At 39.8% G+C, this 19132-nt stretch overlaps 1 protein-coding gene across 1 annotated transcript in view; it reads right to left on the bottom strand.

Annotated features, from left to right (window-relative positions):
• Positions 1-861: 861 nt before the first annotated feature.
• C9H7orf57 (chromosome 9 C7orf57 homolog) overlaps positions 862-19132 on the bottom strand; it is a 38452-nt gene continuing 20181 nt past the window's right edge. Inside the window, exons 5-8 of the mRNA XM_075557312.1 lie at positions 13754-13851; positions 4252-4469; positions 3511-3525; positions 862-1562 (exon numbers count right to left, since the gene is read on the bottom strand). Of these exons, the coding sequence (XP_075413427.1) occupies positions 1516-1562; positions 3511-3525; positions 4252-4469; positions 13754-13851 (378 nt within the window). The 3' untranslated portion in view covers positions 862-1515. The remainder of the gene's footprint in view (positions 1563-3510; positions 3526-4251; positions 4470-13753; positions 13852-19132) is intronic.

Here is a 19132-nt window from a genome sequence, read left to right as displayed (position 1 = left end):
TGAGGGGATTAAATAAACTAATTATGTATTTGTCAGGGGTTGTGCTTGGAATATTATTTAATATAAATCAATCCTCAAAATAAACAATAGGGGTAGAGAACATCATCTCCAGCTGATATGGAATATGGAGCTTAGAAAAACAATATACTTGCTCTTTGACTTAAAGGGAGCTAAGGTTATATCAGGTTCATAAGACACCTCCACTGAATTTTTTAATATTGTGAGAGCCCTGCTAGAGGATGTGTGTATGTGTATATCTGAGGCTTAATCCCAAATCTTTATTCCAAATTGTGCTTTCTACTTCTATAAAAAACAAATTTCAGTTCCAAAAATAACCTAGAAGCGAAAGAAAGAAAAAAAGGGGGGGTGGTTTTCAAAGCAATCTACTCCTGGTGATATTTTTCAATAAATTGGGGGGAAGGGTTTAGGAATCAGGGTTAAGAAAAAGAGGGATAAAGAGAAAAGAGGTAGAAAATAAGTGCTTTACTGTAATGGTGTAATTCTTTTTATTCAATAGTAACTCTTTTGGTTAAGTATATACAACTTTTCACATTGTACAATCTCCTAGAGCAATATTTGTTTAATCCAGTCATATAGATGTGTACAATTAAATACCCCATTTAAAGAACTAATTTACAATGTTAGGTGAGCAAATGCATGATAAGTGTACTCTAGGAAGGAAGTTAAAATATCTATGACCTTATTAGGTTTTCTGAAAATCTTCCTGCAGAAAATGATTGTTTTATTAATGAATTAAAGATAGCAAATATAAACCAAATTCTAATACTACTTACTTGTATATAAACAGTAACAACAATTTAAAAACAAGGCAATTATTAAAAATTCTTATGTCTAGTCAGTATTTAAATTAAACATTTTCTTCAGACAGAATATAATAAGGTATTAATATTTTGGATTCCATTTTATGCAAAAGCTATCAGGAAAAATTTCAAATTAGCAAAGGCTACAATGTTCTTAAGTGTTTGAAACTTTAAGGCATAATAAGTTAAAAGTTTCTTTTTATAGCCTGTATCACAGTATTTTAGAATTAAGTATTTTTATCACCAAACATTCACTTCTAAAAAAGGTCAAGAATAAAGTAATGAAGAGTGGAAATGAATTCTGTGAGTGTTTTTCTAGTGATAGACTCTAAGTGACTGATTACAGGAGAATGACTACGTAACAGTAGGCCAGCACTGGGAAGTGGTATCAGCCACTGACATGCCAGGGAAGAAGTGACTGGCTCTAAGATCCTGGGACATCCTTAGGCCAAAGGCAGGAAAGGTCTTAGTTGCGTTTATTGACCACATGAGACACTCCAGAAAAAACGAAATATATAAAACTCAACACATATACAGTTTAGGCTACAAGGATGACAGATCTACAGCAAAGTAAATATTTCATAAGAATTTATATTACTAAAATCTAACAATAACCTTATAACTATAGCTGAAACACAGTCATGGCCGATCTATGCATAAAAATGACTGTGCGAAACACAAAGGATGCTAGGAATCATTTGGGCTCCTCAGGTGTTAACGCAGTCGGAGTTGCTGTTGCACCTGTAATACAAAGCCAACAGGTAAGCAGAGAGATAGGCAAAGATATTTTGAAAATTTTAATATATTAAGACAAATTCATGAGTTTTAATAAAAGGCAGAGAAAATATATTTCTCTACCTTTTTATAAATATTACTCCTGAGGGCATATATAAAAATTTTGTATGCAGCCAGACCACCAGGCACAAGTCTTATCTCAAACAACCGACCCACCTTGCCCACGGATGCATTTAAAATGCCATCAATGAATGAGAAAGTATCAGCAGGACTGGGGGAAGGTCAGTGGGCAGGAGGGAGTTGCTGCAGCCTCGGTTAGTCAGCAACCCCACCAGCATCTTGGTGCTTACATTAAGTTCTGTGCAGCCACATTAACTCTGGACCCTTTCCAAATATGGACTGTTTCACAGTCTTACCTCCTAGCAAGTTAAAAACATCTAGAATAGCTCTAAAACTTGCACAACAATAACAAACACATTCTGTTTACAGTAGAGAGAAAGAACCAATCCTAAGAAGTCCCTGAGTTTTTTAAATGCAGAAAGTTATAGCACTAGGCTCTAAGTCTAAGAGGAGATTTTACAACCAGAAGGGGGGAAAAAACATGATCTAGATTAGCTATTGCCATTTATAAAAACAAGAACCAAGTAAAATAGCAGAAGTAATAGGAAGCAGACAGGTAAAGAAATACAGGAAAGAAAACAGACCAGGATGGGAGAGGACAGTGGGTCTGTTAGCAAACAGCTTGGGGATCTGCCATATTCAAGGAAATGGAGCTGCTCAGCCAGATGTTTGTTATTCCAGATGACAAGGCTTTCATGTTGACTTGGTCTTTCATTCATTTTCAGTGGCTAAACTCGTGTTTTGTTGCTAATGTAAATATACAGATTATATATCTGTAATAATTTATTCACTGAGAAAGTTTTAAAACTTATACAAATGACAAATGACAGCTCCTTTGATTATGCATCATGTTGCTGGTGAAATCAATTGTTTTACTACTTTTTATGTTTAATTGTGTTCCTCCCCTGCATTTTGGTTCTTTTTATTATCTTAAACAAAGGTCTCTGATGTTTCTATGGCCCTACTCTCTACTCACCCTCCTGAAGAGACCACTAAATATGTGGGTGCTGCAGCACAGTGTGTTGAAAACATCAGATGGTGCCTGGCTAGCAAAAAGAATAGCATCTAGGGTCTTACATGCTTGTCTTAAAACAAGTAGCCATCTAAGTTGGGAGTCAACTAGGGCCACATGGAAGCACACCAGTGTGTGTGGTCCAAAAATTTTAAATAATAAAATCCAAATCCAGAGGAGGGAACCGCATCAGAGCTTAAATTCGGAACCTCTATATTTTGCTTTGCCATTGTTGGGTTTTGTTTGGCCTGTTTCTTGTTTGTGTTTTGTATGATTTTCTGTGTTTGAAATCCAGGATAGGTAAATCTATTAAGACAATGACTGGATTAACAATTACCTAGGGGCATGGGAGAGTAGGTAGTAAGGAAAGGGGAACGAACAACAATGACAACAATGAATAGGAGAAAGAAGAAAAGGTTCTAAAGTTGATTTGCTAATTGCACAATTCTTAACAGGATTCAACTACTGAATTCTATAATACGTGAAGTATATGCCAATAAAACGTCAAAAATGCATGTCTCTGGACTAAACTCAAGGATGTCTTCTTTTATAATACACATAGAAAGATAAGATGACTTTGTTGCAATAATGAAAGCAGTCCTCCTTCTGTTGTCCCCAACGTGTTTCTAGAGCTCTGTTTGATTTCTGTGCAGCAAATGCGGCATGCGACTTTGCAACTAAACTACATGCAGCTTGGAGAACACCAGAGACAGCTGAGACGTCAGGTTCAAACTGGAGCACTATATCCACCTGCGATTTTTTGGATGTTTGGGCAGCACACTTCATTTTTGGATGCAGTTCAATTTCTTGAGGTATACTCACTTGGAAGAGTAGACTCTGTAATAAAGAACAAGTACACCAGCCATTCAATGTAATGGACTTGACTAAAATGAAAAGGTCCTAATTACGTAGACAAAGAGCTAAAAGGTGTTGTTACGGAAACACCATCCATCAGAAAACACAGCCCTCGTTGCAAAATTCAAAAGCACATTTTTTAGCACCGTCTACTCTGGTTCCACCCAACGCGATGAGGGAAAGAATGGTCTGTGATGAACAAAACTGGATGGGCCAGGCAGGAGAGCAGGGACAGAATGGGCTCATGCAACAAAGTGCTACCACTGGGGTAAAGGGTGAGGTCAAACAAGGTCAGAATAAATAACCCTAATAAAAAATCACATCAACATTTCAAGTGTTTACGGAGACATAACACACCTCCTCCTTTGCCAATGATACATGCCTAATGATACATGATCAATAAGTGATAGACCTATAGGAACTAAACATAAATGCAATATACTAAAGGCATGTCCAAAGACCAGGAATGATTTCATATGTTACTTAAAGAGAGAAAGTAACATGATATTTTGAACTTTTACTTATAGGAAATATCCTAACTAATTTACTCGCTGTAACCGCAACACCTCTGTTGACTGGTGAGCATGGCTTCTGAATGATTCATTTTAGATTATTCAATATCATGATGAGATGGGGAAATGTCAGCTGCTGCAATCATAATTAATTAAAATGCCAAGGGATAGAAATGGCTTGATAGTTGCTCTTTACCTTCAGCTTTCGGAGAGCCCTCAGGGAGCTCTGGGTCTGGCAGCGTCTCAGGCTCTTGGTGCTCCTCAGGGTCCTCTGCAGACTTGGATGACACCGACGTTCTTGAGGAGTGCACGCTCCTCTTCTCTGAATCTGCTCGCTGCTGTAACCACTCATCCTTATAACCATTGCTAATAAGTTTGGAAAAGTTTGTTGGTGAACTGTTTTTTTGACCAGGCCTCAAAAAGAGAAAAATTAATGTCAAACTTAAGTACAAAATCAAAAAGCAATCCAAACGCGTGGCCATCGAGTCATTTCCTACTCATAGTCCCTTGTGCTTTAAAACAGACAGAGAGAGGGGTCTCCATGATGTTTTAAGGTATAACAACCGGTATGGATTTAATTCTAAAAATATGTTGTAAATCCTTAAACCACTATGCCTATGGTTAGAAGCCCATTGGCTAATGAATTTTATGTTATGTTGATGAAGCAAGATTTGGGTAGGGTGTATCTTAAAGAGTCATTCTCTATGAAGATATAAAAAGAGATTAAACTAGCAAGTGGGAGTGGGGGTGGGGGCAAGGGAGAGGGCTAAGGTAAGACAGGAGACAGGTGCCAAGACACAAGGAAATCTCCATGGAACCAGGAAGCAGAAGAGGATGAGATAAAGACTAGTGCGGACACAGACAGACAGTTTTCCCTTCAAGCCAGTGCTAAGGATATAGATTTTAGCCGCTACAGTGTGAGAAAATCAGCTTCTGTTTTTAAAGCCATGCATTTCTGGTATTTCTGTATAGTGGTACTATATAACTAAGACAACTCATCTAGTCTCATCAGTTTTCAGTGATAGTAACTCATTTAAGTTAGTGTCAGTTTATTCCCTGAAAACGGATTCTGATATTAACCTTTATACCCAAGACTTACCTTCAAGGTTAATAATTGATTAGAAACCATTTTCAGAGGAACACACATAATGGAGAAATTAAGTGGCAGCAGGTCACTTCAGCTTGGTAGTGCTTGTCACTACCCTGCCTTTCCCATGCACTAACACAGCTGAATGCCCTGTTGGGGTATTAGCTGTTTGCTTTGCCTTTCCTACCAGCCAGCCCAACAAAGGAGTGCTTGGCCGCTTGTCCAGCCCTTTCTATCTGTTGACTCAGCTCCTTCTCCTACTATGTCACTGCCTTTTGACAAGCAGCAGCAACAAGAGCCCAACTGAGCCTTCTGAACTCCCTCCCTGCCTTTCACCACCTGCCCAACACTCACTCTTTTCCCTCCCTGTTGCCTCCTTGGAAACAAGAGAAGTATTAAATTACTTACAGAAGCAAGACAAAAGGGTCCCAGCAAGTAATCACAATAAAGGACCAGAAAACCCTTCTCAAAAAGAACTGGCACTGGAGCTAACTGATAAGGAATCAAATGATGTATGTAAAAGGATCTTCAAGTGACCAGGAAGAAAACATACATAATCAAGGGGGAAAAGAAAAATTCTAGAATTCAAGGAAATAATACAAGAATCAAATGGCATGGTATATAAGTAGGAATCACACAAAAACAGCAACTAGATAACCAGTATAATAAAATTTTAGAAATAGATAAAGAATTAGAAGGACAAAGTGAATGAGTCAATGAAACTCAAAACTGGCAAAAGAGAGAACAAATCCCTTGCTACCTATTTGCTAGAGGAACAAACAAGAAAAAGGTGAAGAAAATGAAGAAAGCCCAAGAGGTAAGTGAAACATCAACAGGAGGAACAATTTATGAATGACAGAAATCCCCAAACAGAAAGGGATACAAGAGGGCATGTGAGGGTGGAGGGAGGGGGAAAGAGTTGCATCGAGAAAATTTTCCAAGATATTCTAGAAAACTTCCCTAATATCATAAAAGACGAGACACTATCCTTCTAAGAAGCTCAACAAAATGGAACACAATTTGACACACAAAGAAAGTCACCAACTTCCTATATCAGAGACAATGCATTTCTTTCAGAGAAATGAAATGTTAGTTTATAAAGGGGAACCAATATGACAAAGGTCTAAATTCTAAGAAGAAATCATATAGGCAAGAAGGCAATGGGATGACAAATAGACAACTTGAAATTAAAAAAATGCTCACCAGAGCAATAGATCCAGAGAAATTGTCCCTTATATATGATAATGAAATTAGGAGATGTCCTAATAAACTGAAATTAAGAGCGTTTGTAACCTACACCAACTATGCAAGAAAAGTAAAATGGAGTTCTCAGAGAAAATACTATGACAGACAACAACTTGAGATTAAGAAAAATGACACAATCACTTAGAAACCAACCCAGATAAAAGAATCTTTCTAATGCAATAAAGTTAAAGAACCGAAAACGGGACTAGAGACATCAACTTTGGAAGTGTTTGTCAGGAGACCCGAGTTCTTGCAGAAGGATTTCCTGCCTGGTCAAGTGGAAGGGCAGAGAAAAAGAGGAAGGCCCTCAACAGGGTGATTAGACACAGTGGCTGCCGCAATGGGCTCAGGCGTCGGAACAATTGAGGGTGTGGCACAGGACTGGGCAGTGTTTCTTTGTGTTGTGAGTAGAGTTGCTATGTGTTGGAACCGACTCAATGGCACCTAACAACAACCACAGAGCTAGCAATCTAGAACCAATGACACATTCAAACCCAAAACAGGACTAAGTGATGTCGCTAAGGAGCTTACATATGGAACGAACATTAAGGCAGTATCTGGATAGAACAGACTTTTCCATTTGGGAAAATAAAAGTAAATTTCAATATAACCACAAAGAAAATTAATAAAATTTCTCAGAAAAATAATAAAGAAAAAACCATAAACTCATTTAACATAAACAGTAATAGATAAAATGAAAAACAAAACAAAAACAAACACCAACTCATAAATGAAAAAACTTAGCACCGAAGAGTATATGGATCAAAGAAATCATCAACACACACACACGCGCGCACACACGCGCACACACACACTAATGAAATGACAGCAGTAAATTCATACCCATCAAAAATTACACTGAGAATAGCCCTGCTATCACACAGAGTGCACTGGAAAGTGAATTATTGCAGATTTAGTTAGGTTAAAATTTAACACCTTATCATTTGATCACCCCACTGACCTATTTTAAATCTGTTCTAGCTTTTAATATTTTTAACTCTTTTCAACTGAGGTTTTTCTGTTTTACTTGTTACTGTTGTTAGTTTGTTGTTGTTGTTGATGATTTCTTGGGTATGTTTTTCTGTATAGGAAATCCAGAATAGGTAAATCTATAGGGGTAGTAACTGGATTAATGGTTTCTTGAGTGTGGAAGAATGGATAATAAAATAGGGCCCATCAAGATGTTGTAAACAAGTGGCATATCTTATATACAAAAATAAAAATAAACTAAGAACCAGTGCATAACACATGTATTAAGCAAACTGCAACCAAACAAGAATAAGAGGAGGGTAATATTAATCTCTGATACAACAGACTTACGGACCAGTGTTAAGAGACAAGGAAGGGCGTTATAATAAGGCATAGTAGGCCAATTCTATAATCATAATCTATGCACTCCACAGAGATCTCTAAAACATATCAAACAAATTAACATAATTGGAAATAAAAAGAATAGGAGACTTTAACGCATCACTTTTTATGAAAGGCAGGATTATAACAAAGTTCAACAAAGACACAGGAGCTCTGAACAGCATGATCAACTAACTTCATGTCGTGGACATGCATGGAAGATGCTATCCATACACAGCACAGAACACATTCTCCTTCAGTGCACATGGATCACTATACAAGCCTCACGAAACTTAAAACACACCACAACAACCATAATGCCATACTTTATACATAAGAAAAAGGAAAAATTCAAATGTGAGGTTAAGTTTAAAAAGCATTGTTTGCATTCATACATATGCAGACTTACTCCAAACCAAACAACCTAAGCATGTCTGAACGATCAGTGGATGATTGCGGTCAAGCTCTCTCCAAAATACACTTGTCTTAATCTCATAAAATGCCTCCACGAATCGTGGCTGCAAGAGGACCCACAGGGTCAGTTAAGTTCAAAGTGCAGAGGAGGGCATGGAGAGTGGTTTGGGGAGTGCTCCCCAGGGGTAACCTCATGGCCTTTCTAACAGGACACTGGGTAGCCATGGAGGCTCATTGGAGGAAGTTTTTAAGAAAATGGGAAACTGCATTTTTTTAAGTCAAAGTCTAGAGAGGCTGCACCAAGATTTTTTTTTCCATCCCAAAAATATATCTGCTCATGCTTCCGTGGCGGCAAGGGCTGTCCTATGAGTATTTTATTGGAAAACACTACCTTATCTGCACAACAGCCCTGATCTTAAACCTCCCCACTGCATTTTATTCCCAAAGCACAGACACACATTGAGAAGGAACAAACTTTTAGTCCTCAGCGGTGCCCACACTGCGTTGATGCCTTCTTCAGGGACAAGTGAGAGAGCACGCACTGCTTTCACAAGTCCTCGGACCTGGGGGGCAAATTGCTGAGAAATATCACCTTCAAATTTTGATATTTTGTTTAATCCCATTTTCTATTATTCTGTTGCGATACTTTATGACTCACCCTTGTATGTGCTAACTAAATAGCAACCTGCTTTAGTATTTGGGGTTTACAGAGGAAATAAAGGAGTGTCTACCAGCAAGCAAAAATGAAAACATAATATACCAAAACCTTTAAGACCCAGCAAAGAGTGCCCCGAGGTCAACTTAGTAAGAAATGCACAAATCCAAATGGAAGATCTTAAACCGATTACTGCAACCCACAGAAAGCACGCCGTGTACAGCCCACAGCTATCAGAATAGCGAAAATTAAAACTTGACCAGCAATAAATGCAACAACAGAATCAACAAGACATGAAGTTGGTTCTTTAAAAGGATTAATAAAATGAATAAACCACTAGAAAATCCAGCAAGGAAAAGTAGAGAAGATGTAAAGTATATAATATATGACAACGCAAATGAATATGGCAATAGAACCAACTGAATTAAAAAGGGTAATAATAGAAAATTATGAAGAACTGTTCTCTAACAAATTTGAAAACCAAAAGGAAATGGGTATATTTTTTGAAACACATAACCTACCTAAACTAATACAGACTGTGGTAGAAATATTAAACTAGAACCCTTGAGGAAGAATTTGAAGAGGTCATTAAAAAACAAACAACAAACAACAAAATGAAGTACTGGCCCAAGAAGATTCTCTAGAGAATTCTACCAAACATTCAGAGAAATTACAACAATTCTGCTCAAACTGTCTGATTAAAATATAAGAAAAAATCACGAGCAATCTTTAACCAAAGAAGATATTTAGTTGGCCAACAAATAGCTGAAGATGCTTGCAATCATTAGATGTTAGAGAGATACAAATCTAAACAATGAGAAATCATCTCACTCTGGCACTAAAGCAATGACATGCAAACAAAGCTAGTGGGGGAGACTAGGGTTCCCAGACACTGTTGGTGGAATTGTAAAATGGCCTGGGGCTTCCTTAAAAATTAGAAATTGAGCTGACATATGATCCAACAATCTCACTACTAGGTATATATTTTAGAAAAATAGGAGCTGTGACACAAAGAGGTCTCTGTGCACCCATGTGATCACAATATTATTCAAAATGGCGAAAAGAAGAAAACAAACTAAGCCCATCAACCGATGAATGGATAGACAAACCGTGGTTGATAAGCACAATGGAATTGTATACAGCATTAGAGAACAAGGAAGAATCTGAGCAACACCTCCTCAGATAGCTGACCTTGGCGGCTATTATGCTGAGTGCAAACGGTCAGTCATAATGTTGTATGAGACTACCAAAGGTTTACACGCAGAAAGAAACATTCTTTGGTATTATCGAAAAACGGAAGCAGGCGAGAGAACAATCCCACTACTTTCATAGTCCACATGTACAACCTTGAGTGACTGGAAAAGCAATATTCAACAAAGAGGCTGGGACTACAGGACCAAGGCAAAGGGTAACCCTGGAAGGATGCAATTGTAAAGGGTAACAACGGTAAATACTGTTACCTACATGATCCTACAATAAAAATAATAACAAATAATAATTTACTAGTGGATGTACAGATAGATATGTAAGCTGAATAGGTTTGTGATGACACATGGCAGTACACCCTGAGCATACACAGGTATGGAAGAGGTCATTTCTATGTAAGTATTTACATATGCTAAGGAAGCCTGGTGGTGTAGTGCTTATATGTTGGGCTGCTAACTGCAAGGTCAGCAGTTTGATACCAACAGCCGATATACAGGAGGAAGATGGGGCTTTCTACTCTAGTAAAGAGTTACAGGCTCAGAGACTTACAGGGTAGCTCTACCCTGTCCGATATGGTTGCTGAGTTGGCATCAACTCCATGGCAGCGAATTTGGTTTATTTATCTGTGCTGCAAATATATGTATGTAGACAGTAGAACATGGAGACGGAAATACTTTGATAATTTCTTAGCCACAAACAAACACCTTGAGGGACTGAATTATTATTCTTGAGGGTTTAGGCCAAGTGTTGGGGAAATCAAGGTTAAGTACACACTATAGTCCATAAAGACAATCAGTTACTTTGATGAATTGTAACTGACTCTTCATATCTAGTGATTGGCCATCTAAGAAGTCTCTTTCTGGCTGGAGCACAGAACAGTGAAGAAGATCAGAAGCTAAAAGAAACAATTAGTCGGTAATTCCATTTCCAGTAGTATGACACTAGAAGAACTAGATGGTGCCCACCTTATCTTATGATAAAGATCACAATAGAATCTGCAGGACAAAGTGGGAGAAAATTATTGGACAAAATTCAAAATGTAAAAAGAGACCAGCTTTACTGGTGGAATCCCAGAGACCACAACCCTTAGATATGCTTCAACTTGGAACTGAACCCACTCCTGGGGATCACCGTTGAGTCCAACAGCAGAATAACACCCAGGAGGGGAGCATCCCTCCTAACAAGCACCTTCAGGAGACCAAACCAACAGTGTCTTCCCCAAGCCCAAGTTCAGAAGGCAGGGAGAGGCAGGAGCGATGGGCAAATGGGAATGAGCAAGCCAGGGAGAAAGTGAGCGGAGTGCCGATCGTGAAGAGTGTTACAACAAATACGTGTAGATTGCTGAATGGGAAGTAATTCACTCTGTAGACTTCCCCAAACCACAACAAAATAGCAAGATCAAACAAAATACAAACTGTAGACCTCTCTTCCTTTCATTTTGAAGTGTAAGGAAGTACACAAAGCATCTCTTACACGGAGGAGAGAGCATGCTTAGCCTAGTTTCCAATCCTTTCTTCATAAAACCCAACTAAAGAAAAAACTTCAGTGATTTGCTGGGAAGTTGTTTTCAGAAGCCATCACCGCTTTCGTTCATACGGATGGGCTACTTAGAGTGTGTCATTTTAATAAGTCGATCAACACATTTCTTCCTTATAGATGTTCACATTAAAGTTTACCTGCCAGCCTGCCACTCCCTTAGACATAACTCTGTCCTCTCTGATCGTAGTCACACGTTCAGCATCGCATCACTGGCTTCATGTTAGTGGACGAGACACTCTGAAGGGAGTGACTAGGAAGTTGGATGCAGTCGAAGCATATGAACTTTGAAGGTAAAACGGGTGACGGGCATCACTTTTCTTACTTTTTTTTAGTATCACTTGTTTCCTGAGTCTCAGACTTCTTTTTTTTTAGACTTCTTATTTCTTAAGATAGTCTCTCATTCTTTTTAAAAAACACATTTTATTAACAACCTATAATTCACATCGCATATAAGTCAGTGGTTCAAATACAAGAAACTTGAGCAATCGTTGCCACAATCGTCAGTTTTAGGATATCTTTTCCATTGGTGCATCTATTGTTATCAACATCTCCTGTCCCTGCAACCTCCCCTATTGCCGCCCCAACCACTGATCTAGTTTCCGTCTTTATTGATTTACCTGTTCTGGATTTTTTGCCCAATATTTTTATTTATGTAATAATCATATGCTCCCATAAAAGTCCCATTTAAAAAGAGTGGTATAGATAGATAGATAGATAGATAATCAAAATCAGTTCTAGTATACCCTCCCCACTCCCATAATCATTATTTGCTCCCCAATTCCCCATAATCTTTCCCTCTCCTGTCCCCAATGGGCTATTTATTACAGCAGTTATTCACTCTCTGCATATACTCTTTCTGTGCTTCATAAACTGGGAAACATACCAGAAACAACAAAAAAACAAACCATAAAAAATAAAGGAAGTGGGAAAAGACAACTGGAAATGTTAAAATAAGCCAGGGAACTTTTCTGTCTTAGAAACAAGTAAAAAAATTGGAAACCTAGAGTAAATTTAGGGCGGGTCAAGAGGGAGGTCAGCTGATCAGGTATCCTATTATCTGGTAGCTCCATATTAGGATTTGCTCAGTGGTCCTTCCTCTGTTTACTTTTTATCTCTTTCAGGCTGAACTTGGTGCTTTCATTGCATTTGTCGCACTCCAGTGGAGCTGGTTATTTTCCTCCACTGTGTAGAAACTGATTTAAGAATTACATAATTAAAAAAATGATTAGGGCAAAGAATGTACAGATGTGCTTTATACAATTGATGTATGTATATATATGGACTGTGATAAGAGTTGTATGAGCCCCTAATAAATTGTTTAAAAAAAAGAATTAGATAATAGCGTTTATTGAAACACAAACCTAGGATTCTAGGAAAATAAAAAACAAACAAAAGCCCATATGGCTTTAAATCTCCTGCTAGGGGATGAAACAAAACGTATGAGCAACTTAGGTTTTTTTTTTAAGCATAAGGGAAGAAATTTATTGGAGCCCATACGGGAAACCCTAGGGGGGCCCAGCATACCCTACTGTGTAGGCATGCCCAGCAAAGAGTCATACCATTCACTGTACCCCCATGTCCCAGAAGGACTCCCCCTTGAGCCAAGCCCCAAAGCTCCAGGACTGGCTGGGGGTGGGGAGAGCAACTTAGTTATTTTTAAAACAAATGTGAAACCAAGGCAACCGAAAAGAGGGAGCACTGGGCTTAGGCCTCAGTGGCATAGACAAGAACAGAATTACGCAACACGTAGATGTAAAAATTGCTCCAGAATTTAAAAGGTGGCCAATTAAAGCCAACTTTCAAGATTGGTGGGATCAGGGGGGTAGTATCTTGAAGTCAGGTTGCAAGCAGGTAAATTTCAGGCTGCCCGAGAAATGAGTTCACTGGAGAAGCGCGCCATCTGTGCCTGCAGACCAGCATGGCATACCAGGTATGGAAGAGGGAAGATATGTCTCAAGTGCATAGGAAGAGAGGCTGAGATGGAACTGATCATGGAATTCGGAAGTTAGCAAATGCAGGCACAGAGCCCCACGGGTGTCACACAGTAGGCTAATGGGGGTTGTGACAAAGTCACAACATGCATTGTCCAAAAAGTAGTATGCTTGCGAAGCCTGTCATTACCAGTATTAACTCAACTGTATGACGATTATAGGTCAAACCCAAAGTTAGGTCATAGAGTCTTCATGTTGCTGGTCCACTTACATTGGAGGAAAGGATAGTCTATTTCCAGAAGTCTCTTTGGAGCTGACAGGAGTCCCCACTTTGCTTGGATGCTTTGAGGTAATAGCTGGCAGCCTCACCTGTCCCAAGAAACAGAGAGGATCCCAATTTATTGAAGAGCATTCACAGTTCAATCACAAAACCCATGCCATCTAGTCTACACGGACTCAGAGCGACCCTGTAGGACAAGGTGAACTCCCGGGGGTTTCTGAGATGGCAGCGCTTTACAGAAGTAGAAAGTCTCCTTTTTCCTTCAGACACTGAAAGAGAAGGAAAATCAGAAAATATGTGCAGAATTTAAATAGAAAAAAATCATCCGTTCAGCAGTACAATATTAGTTTAAATTCTGCCTCATCTCACAAAGAAGTGAATGGCAAAAACATCAGTTACATTAATATTATAGCCAGAAGCCTTTTTTAAAGAAAGTTTTATAATGGTTCACAAATAAAAAGAACAGAATTCAAAATGTTATTAATTTAACCTATCTATGTAAGGAACAACAGAGATAAAAAGAAAAACCAACATCATACAAATTCTACTGAAATAGATGAAGCCCTCTATCTCCTTGTTTTATATAGTGAATCAATTTCCATGCCAAGGACTTGGATGTTCTTTCAATAAAATGTGTTGGATAAGATTGGGAAAATAAAGCTTATTCTAGGTCTCTATTTCTAATCTTCAAAATGATCAAAATCTTGGTCTATGATCTGTGTACAGTAGCTATGCAAACATTGTTTCACATGTTGGTTAAGTTTGCCTGTTTCCTTAGAATACTGCACTGATAACTTTCTGGGGTGCAAACTGGAGAGGGACTGACAGAGTTAGGAGGGTCCGTGCAGAACAGGGCAGAAAAAGGGTCCAACAGCGGCCATGCAGGCAGCTCCAAACAGGGAGAGGGGTTAGAGCACTGTAGACATTGAGGCATGGCTTGAGTTAAAAGTCTTCAGGTGCAGATGGAAGAGCTAAATGATTTTACACGCTTAAAAAAGGCAGGGTTTCCTAAAAGGTCCTTGGAGTAGAAAGGGCCCATGGTTGTTTGAATTTGGATATATCAGAACAAATGATATACAGTAGGGTGATAACTCAGAGCCTGGCCATCAGATGTACCATGTTGGAATGTGGAAATTACTAGGATTAAATTACAGGGCTTCTGTCCAAACTTTGTGACCATCCCTCCTTTCTTGAGCCCACTCGTTCAACATCAGTAAAGTCTTCAATTGCAAACATGGATCCTGTATTTCTTGTTCTCCTTTACTTAGTTTCAATACTGATGACCACTACCATGTCCCAACACTGATGAATACTTACTAATACTGGATCAAGCAAGGTGATTACCTTTCCCTTTATTTTTACTCCTTTTATTGGGAGCTCCATAATTCAGTTAGACGAAGCATAATTGTACAATTACTGCCACCATCATTTTCAAAATAGTTTATTTTTGAACTCCTTGATCTCAGCCCCCATTTATCCTCTCCTTCCTCCACCCTAGCCCCCAGGAATACTTATTATTATCATTTTGCGTATCTTACTCCATCCAATGTATCTGTTCACCTACAATTCTGTTGTTTGTTCTGTTATTTGTTCCCCTCGTGTGGGGTTAGGTTATACTAGTCATCGTTGCTACCAGTTCCCCAATTCCTGTACCCCCAGGGAATCACTACTCCCATTACAATTTCTGCAGGGTTTATCTATCTTTGATTTTATGTATCAAATGGTCTTCATTATACAAATAAACATATGCAGGTCTAGCAAAATTAATGACGTAAAACTAAGACCATAATAGTAAGGCAAGGAAATATTAAAGAACTAGAGCAGAGTTATGTGTTTCAACAGTGCTATACTGCACTCTGGGGATATATCATCCCTGCCGTGGGGCCCTTCTGTGAGGGAGTGTCCAATTATCTTACAGGTGGGCTTTGGGTCTCCACTTTATCTATACTCCATGTCAATTTGATTGCTTGCTTGTGAACTTCTGATATATATTCCCACTGATACCTCATGATCACACAGGCTGGTGTGCTTCTTACATGTGGACATTGTTACTTCCCTACTAACTGACCGCTTGTTTAACTTCAAGCCATTAAGACCCCAGATGCTATATCTTTCAATAGCCGGGTACCAATAGCTTTCTTCATTACGTTTACCTAGGAGATTATATTTCAATGAAATTCATCACAGTAATTTTTAATAGCATAAATCATAAGCAAACAAGAGCTCAGCATTAGTTGGCTGCAATACCATATATTGATACAAGTTTGCCTTTGGTGCAGGAAACCCTGTACATGTATACTGGTAGACATCTATCCTCTAACCCCGTGCTTCTCAACCTTCCTAATGGCGCGACCCTTTAACACAATTCATGCCTCATGTTGTAGTGACCCCCAAACCATAAAATTATTTTCATTGTTACTTCATAACTGTAATTTTTCTACTGTTATGAACCGGGTGACCCCTGGAAAGGGTCGTTCAACCCCCAAAGGGGCCATGACCCACAAGTTGAGAAGCGCTGCTCTAGCCCATGGTCAGCACGATTATGGAGTGTGACTGTGGTCCTCGCAATGACACTCCACTGGACAGCCACTCTCTTCCAGAAATGCTCACTGCTGGATTGCAATTCAGGGCTCTAAGTCCTCTTGAATTTGATGTGGACCTTGTCAAAAGAGAAGTCTGTCTTGTCATCACATCACAGTCTTTCCTGAAAGAATGATATGGTGAAGAAGGAAAACAAAAATTCTTCCCTTGCCTTATCTTTGAAATGATATACAGTTGATTAATGGGGATTAGACCTATTAGAAATGCAAGAGATATGTATGTTTGAAGTATATTGGTTACTTCATGCCCTTGGCCTCCACTGCTAAAAGTAAAACTTACCCTGACAATCCTCGATACGAAAAGTAAAATTGATAGTTTACCATCCCTGGCCAATCTGAACCTCCAGTAAAACGGAGAAATTTGACATGATTCTTACATGTTTCTCTTTATATGCATTTAAGTAGATCATACTACTGCCAGGCCATCACATACATATCATGAATATATGTCCAGGGTAACACATGGAGAGCTATACCATCCTTTTTTAAGTGCATGAGAATCTTGTTTCCCTAGGGAAGGTGTACTGTCCAGTGTATGACTAGCCTTCTACTCAGAAGAACACAGACGCTGCTAGACAGGACCGCCGAAAACAGACACGCTCTGCATGCTTGTGCTCAGCATGGGGCTTGGAGCAGCGCTCCATGTGTGCGATGGTTTGGGTTTTCTTTTAATCTCATATCTAGAATCAACATGGGAGTACACAAGCATTAGCTTTGCCATAAAGGTTCCTCACGTTCCAATAAAAGCCTCTATTTCACTACATGCTGCTTTTAGTGCCATATTTCAGGACTCACGGTGGACGAGTTTGCCTGAGTCCCCACCACCATTAGTGTTTCTTTGTAGTCCGTATTCAAAACGCTCTGTTTGCCCCACACATTTTCTTCCCGTATCCAGGAGAACTTTCCATCCATACCACTGTCTCTGCCACAGCAGGCTCCTGGGGGTCACTGAAGTATGTAATTCCTGCCACCTTCCGTCATTTCCTCCACTTGGGAAAACAGGCTTGGTTGATCACTTTTCACTTCACCACAACTCAAGGTCTTCTTCTTCAATGTGTCTTTTCCTGGTAATGTGCCCTTTCCCATAATCTAGATCCTAACTATCTGTATATATGTAGACAAACACTTACATATTTTGTATACTTCTGTTAGGCAGCTTAGCCTAGGGAATTGGGAAGTCCATTTACGCATGCCCAGGAGAGCCAGCATAGGAAAGCTGGATTTTCCCTGCCGGATGGGCGTTACACCTGGAGCAGCCCACCTGGGCCAGGTGATTGCAATTCAGCCAATGGGAGCGACCTGGGGTCGTTCACCACGCCTCCCCCGGGAACCCTTGAAAAGGCAGGGACCAAGAGGGAGAGGGTCTTGCTTGGTGGATCTGGTCGTCTTCGTGGGAGGAGAGAGATCCTTGCGTGACCTGGAGCAGTCTCTGTCAGGCCACATGGTCAAAGAAATCCTAAGGGTGCCGCGGGTAAAACCTGAAACTTCTTTTTAACTCTCATTAAATTCACTTGGATCACGAGCCCGGCTTTGGCGTGAAATCTTTCTTGCGCGGCGCCAAGGCTGAAATCTAGTCCTGGAGAGAGAGACCTTACACTTCTAAATGAAAGGGCTTCACGAAGCTCATTAAAAATGCCATTATTGTGCGAATCCACTTTTCCATGGATGCGAAAGCCCTCTTGTGTGTGTCTACCCAGCACTCAGCTCATCATGGTTTGCTTGCATGCTGCCCTGACGCGGGCACCTGGGCCCCAGGATGTCAAGTATCAGCAGTCACCATGTGGAGGGGTTTTCGCAGAGCTGCCAAGCGAAGACAGACGAGAAAAGAGGAAGAGGTGAGCCACTGCTAAAAAAATTAGCATTGAACATCTTATGAAGAGCAGAAAATCTTACAAAATCTGGTCTAGTACCAGAAGATGAGAATCAAACCAGAAGGCAAGCAAAATATGACTGGGCAAGAGCTGGCTCAGCACAGCAGCGCAGGCACGAAAGACGTGGATGGAGCAAAACTTTGGGGACCTTGCTTTGCTGATGTGGCATAAATTGAAATGAGGAGAGATGTAAAAAAATCCATTAATAATCAGTACATGGAATATATCAAGCATGAATCTAAGAAAATGGAAAATAATACTAAAAATTAAATACATAAAGATCAATATCCTAGGCTTTAGTAAGCTGAAAAGGTCAATTTGGATCAGACAATTACATGTCTTAATATGCCAGGAATTCCAAACTGGAGGGGAATGTTGTCACTTCCATCATTAAATAAGGAAGATGTAAGAAGAATCAATGCATTTGGATTATGGTGGTGGGGAAGAATATTGAAAATGCCATCGACTGACAAAAGGACAAATATCTCTGTCTTGAAGAAATACCTCCAGAGTGCTCTTTAGATGCAAAGATGGAGAGATTTCATCTCACATATTGGGGACACGCCAGGAGAGACCGGTCGCCGAGGAAGGACATCGTGCCTGGTGAAGCAGCAGGGCAGTAAAATAGAGGAAGGCCCTGGACAAGATGGACTGACACCGTGGCTGCAACAACGGGCTCAACCATCAGACCACTTGCAAGGACGGCGCAGGACTGGGCCGTGTTTCCTTCTGTGGTGCACCGGCTGGCTATGAGTGGGCCAGACTCGGTGGTTCCTAACAACCAGAGGAGCAGCCAGCCTCCGCCTTCTCCAATGGAGTAGCTGGCAGGTTTGAACTGCTGGCCTTTCAGTCCAACATCTACCCACCAGTGCCACCAGGGCTCCTGAAATTCCTGTGAG

This window comes from Tenrec ecaudatus, chromosome 9 (genome assembly GCF_050624435.1).
Source record: "Tenrec ecaudatus isolate mTenEca1 chromosome 9, mTenEca1.hap1, whole genome shotgun sequence".
Classification (NCBI taxonomy): Eukaryota; Metazoa; Chordata; class Mammalia; order Afrosoricida; family Tenrecidae; genus Tenrec; species Tenrec ecaudatus.
This window is presented reverse-complemented; position numbering and strand designations above follow the sequence as displayed.